This window comes from Gekko japonicus, unplaced genomic scaffold (genome assembly GCF_001447785.1).
Source record: "Gekko japonicus isolate JY-2015 unplaced genomic scaffold, Gekko_japonicus_V1.1 scaffold587, whole genome shotgun sequence".
NCBI lineage: Eukaryota > Metazoa > Chordata > Lepidosauria > Squamata > Gekkonidae > Gekko > Gekko japonicus.
In genome coordinates, this window is record NW_015175987.1 from 116663 (window position 1) to 121080 (window position 4418).

Consider the following 4418-nt stretch of genomic DNA (forward strand, 5'->3'; position numbering starts at 1 on the left):
TTCCCCCTTCCGCAGCCCAACTCTAGTGAGAAGGGGTTTAAACTTCGCTCCCCCCCACTGCAGGCCACCTGGGGAAGGGAAGGGGAGTCTTTTGAAGATGCCTCCCCCCTTTTGCTTCCCCTTCTGACATCACTTCCGGTGATGTCAGGGGGCACAGCATATGCTAATGAGCTATTATGCTAATAGCTCATTAGGTATGCTAATGAGCTCCTGCAGCTCTTTTTCTATGAAATGACCCCTGGATGGATATAATGCTAAACCTTCTCTCCCTTTTCCAGCCAGTAGAGCTTCCGTCATAACATGCCAGTCTGTTGAGAGTCAGTGCAGTGTTTCCATCTCTGGCTTGGAAATTTCCTGGAGATTTAGGGGTGGTTTCTGGGGAAAGTGGATTGCGGGAAGGGGAGGGGAGGGAGCTCAGTTGATGTATAAAGTCACACTAGAAGTTGCATTTCTCCTAGGCTCTGTCATATCCCATAGTGTCTGCCTTTTCTCCAGGATAACTGATCTCTGTAGTCTGGAGATCTGTTGCAATTGTGGGAGATCTCCAAGTTCTGCCTTGAGGTTAGTAATCCTAATTCAGTAATCTGCATTGATGTCTTCAGTGATGTCTGTGGTTGCCAGTGATGATAAAAGAAACCTGAACGTATATTTGTGTAGGATTCATGAGTGATAAGCTGTTGGGTATATATGGTGTAAAAAAGGTAAAGGTTCCCTTGCTCGAAAGCCAGTCGAATCCGACTCTAGGGTGCGGTGCTCATCTCTGTTTCAAAGTCGAAGAGCCAGCGCTGTCCGAAGATGTTCCCGTGGTCATGTGGCTGGCATGACTAAACACCAAGGCGCACGGAACGCTGTTACCTTCCCACCGAAGTGGTACCTATTTATCTACTTGCAATTTCTTGCTTTCAAACTGCTAGTGTCTGCCTTTTCTCCAGGATAAGTGATCTCTGTAGTCTGGAGAGCTTGAGGTTAGTAATTCTAATTCAGTAATCTGCATTGATGTCTTCAGTGATGTCTGTGGTTGCCCGTGATGATAAAAGAAACCTGAATGTATATTTGTGTAGGATTCACGAGTGATAAGCTGTTGGGTATCTATGGTGTATGGTGCCTTGACTATCAGAGTTAGGGACATAAATTTTGAATGAATCAGTCTATGATTCTCAGTACATCAGTGTATGATGTCAGTGGCCATTGTCTGAGAAAAAGACTACTAAATATTGTGTGACTAAGTATGATGATATTGATGTATGCATTGCTTTTCTTCAGCAGAGAAGTCAGAACAAAAAGAAGTTGGAAAGAAGAAAAGCAAGGATGGGGAAAAAGTGAAGCCAGGGATTCATTCTGCAAGATTGATGTCTACTGATTTTCCTAGTTCTCTTCAGATGTTTTTTGATGGTAAATCATATATTTTCCTAAGCATATAGTAGTATTCAACCTTAATGTTGTATGCCTCATCTCTTTCCCCCTTTTGAAAATATACACTGCTAATTAAGAATTCCAGCCTTTTATTCAACTGAATGAATCCACATAGGATGAAACCCAAATTCCCATGTTTCCTTTGGATGAAGGTAAGCACCCTGTTCAGACACCCTGCAAATCTGGATATAATGTTGACTGGATTTGTTCACATTAAGGCTACGATTAAGTGGCTACTAGGAAGTTCGCTCTGCCTTTTTGGAATTCTGAAGTCTGTTGCTTCTGTCTCCCTGCAGACAGAAAAGACTGGAGATTCCTAAAGTACTCAGTTTTCCTAACATTCTTCTGCCTGCTCTGCTGTCATGAATCTACCACAACAGGAACATCTCCTTATTAGTGGGAAGAAGGATCAAGGGCCAGGCTCTCTACTTTCTGTTTTAGTGTGGCAATCCTCCCTGCCACTTTCCCTTCTACTTGCTAGGCAGATTTAGTCACATCAGAGACAGCAGATGAAGTTAATGTAACTTCATGTTTTTAATACTGAAGAATTCTCACTTATATGTCATTCACGGAAAATATTTTAAAGCAAATGGGAGCTTAAAAAATTAAATAATAGACATTAAATTAAATCTTTATAAGGATTGTAGCTAATCTTTAACAGAGTTTTTAATGCATTAACAGTACAATCGCTCCTAAGTATGCTTTTCTGGGAAAATAAGTAAGCTTCAGTAGGAGTCTGAGTAGACCACTTATGATTGCACTGTGAATTTTTTAACTCTACATAACCTACGTGATCTTAAGGTTTAAAAAGAGTGTGCAGTTTATGAATAAAGCCCTAACTCTTCATGACTGGGACTATGAAACCACGTATTCTGTGTGATTGCCAATGGTTGTTTCAGAATGGATTACTTGTAACTAAACTGGAGAAAGGGATTATTCTGCCTCTATTTCTTGTCTTTGCCTTTATAGAATCATAACTCTTAACCAGGAATGCTTAATTATGTACTTCAGTATTAATATCATTTTTCTTACATTTTAATAGGTTTAATGGGTTCTTTTTAATAGGTTCTGCAGCTCCACTGCAGCCACAGTTGGTGCTGTATGCTTGCTATGCGCCTCTTTATATATCTGAAAGAAAGATCTTTGAATTAGGGAAAATGGTAAGGCTATTTGTATATAAATATATATATTGTCTTCTGAATATGAACTGTAACATCTTTCCTTCTCTTTATCTAAAAAGCTCAGGAATAGTATACATCATCCCCGCCCCCAGTTTACCCTCTCAAGTAGGTGTGGCTGAGAAAGAGAGATGAGCCTGAGGTCACTCAGTGAGTTTTATAGCTGAGGAAGGAGGTTGGACCTGGACCTCCAGCTTTGTTGTGTGGCACTCCAGATACGAGACGATATTGGCTTCTTAATAACAGGATTAAAACAATTTATAAATATACCAGTTCACAGAAAGATACATACATTTACCAAAGGTCTTCTTTGTAGATAACTTTTCTCCCTGTGTCTAGTTCAGATGCCCCCCTCCAATGTTGACCTTTAAAGATGAAAGTTGTTATCTCATAAAATTCCTTCCGTAAGTATTGTGCAGCAACCTATGGGTACCTGGAAACCCATCACCTATGGTATTTCTGTTGAGGAACAGATAAGAATACAGGAAGAGTGCTGCTGAATCGGACCAAAGGCCCATCGAGTCCAGCATTCTGTTCACCCTGCAGGCAACCAGCCGCCTTTAGGGAGCCCACAAAGCAGGATGACTGCAACAGCATCCTCCCACCCATTGTTCAGTCGTACAGTCGAGCCTGACTCTTTGCAACCCCATGGACCACATCACGCCAGGCTCCCCAGCAACTGATAAAAAGAGGCATACTCCTGGAGGGAGTAGACCTCCATCTTGACTAGTAGCCTGATCTCCATGAATTACTACAGACAGTGTGGGATCTTGCTAAATTTCAGGATATGGATCATAATAAGGGACATAATAAGGGATAATTCAAAGGTAGACCATGCTATAATTAATCTGTTGGCCAGCTATCTTTTCTGGCCATATTTGGAAGAACTAAAAATTGACTGCATTCTGAACCTGGGAATACGGTATCCAGCCTTTGTAAGACTGCTCAGTTGCTCCAGTAGGCACCCCAATAGACACCTACTTGGTATGCTAACTTGCCAAAGCTAGAGAAACAGGATTACTCCAATTGTTCACTTAGAGGCTTCTTATTAGCATGGACACAGCATCACTGATCAAGTATCTCTTCCAGTTGCTGAACCTATAATTCACCTCTTGATGTGAAAAATAATCTTTAAATTGTTCCAGAATTTGTCTGTTTCTTGTTTTGGTATTTCGCACTATAACATAGCCTCTTTTGAGTATTGTACTCCTTTGTGTTTCGCAGGCTGATTCTTCTGAGAAGTTACGTCAGTATGGTCTCTCACATATATACAGCCATCCGGCACTGATAACCAGAACAAGGGCATGTCCTCTGGTAGCACCACTGAAACCACTGCCTGCACCTCGTTGGAAGCTTATCCGCCAGAAAAAGGGAACTATTGTGACAGATGAGCCCCAAGGTTTTTCTTTTCCAGGCTTTGTGTTGTATTTTTAATTATCTGTGAGCCAAAATGTCATATTTATATTTGGCTCCATTTATTTAAACAAGGATTCTGTTTTCAGGATTAAAATTCTTCTATATGAAAATTAAGAATACACTTTACTATATTGTATCAGTGAGACCAATGCTAGTGATTGTTGTTGCTGTTGTTCAGTCGCACAGTCGAGTCTGACTCTTCGTGACCCCATGGACCACATCACTCCAGGCCCTCCTGTCTTCCATCGTGCTCCGGAGTTTGCTCAATTTCATGTTCGTTGCCTCGATAATATTGTCTAACCATCTCATCCTTTGCCTACCCCTTCTTCTTTGACCTTCAATCTTTCTGAGCATCAGGGTCTTCTCCGGTGAGTGCTCCCATCTCATTTGGTGGCCAAAGTATTTGAGCTT

The 4418-nt window shown here is 41.3% G+C and overlaps 1 protein-coding gene across 1 annotated transcript in view; it reads left to right on the forward strand.

Annotated features, from left to right (window-relative positions):
- Positions 1 to 4418, forward strand: part of ADGB (androglobin) — a 129892-nt gene that overhangs the window by 39029 nt on the left and 86445 nt on the right. Inside the window, exon 11 of the mRNA XM_015426312.1 lies at positions 3816 to 3990. Coding sequence (XP_015281798.1) covers positions 3816 to 3990 — 175 coding nt within the window. The remainder of the gene's footprint in view (positions 1 to 3815; positions 3991 to 4418) is intronic.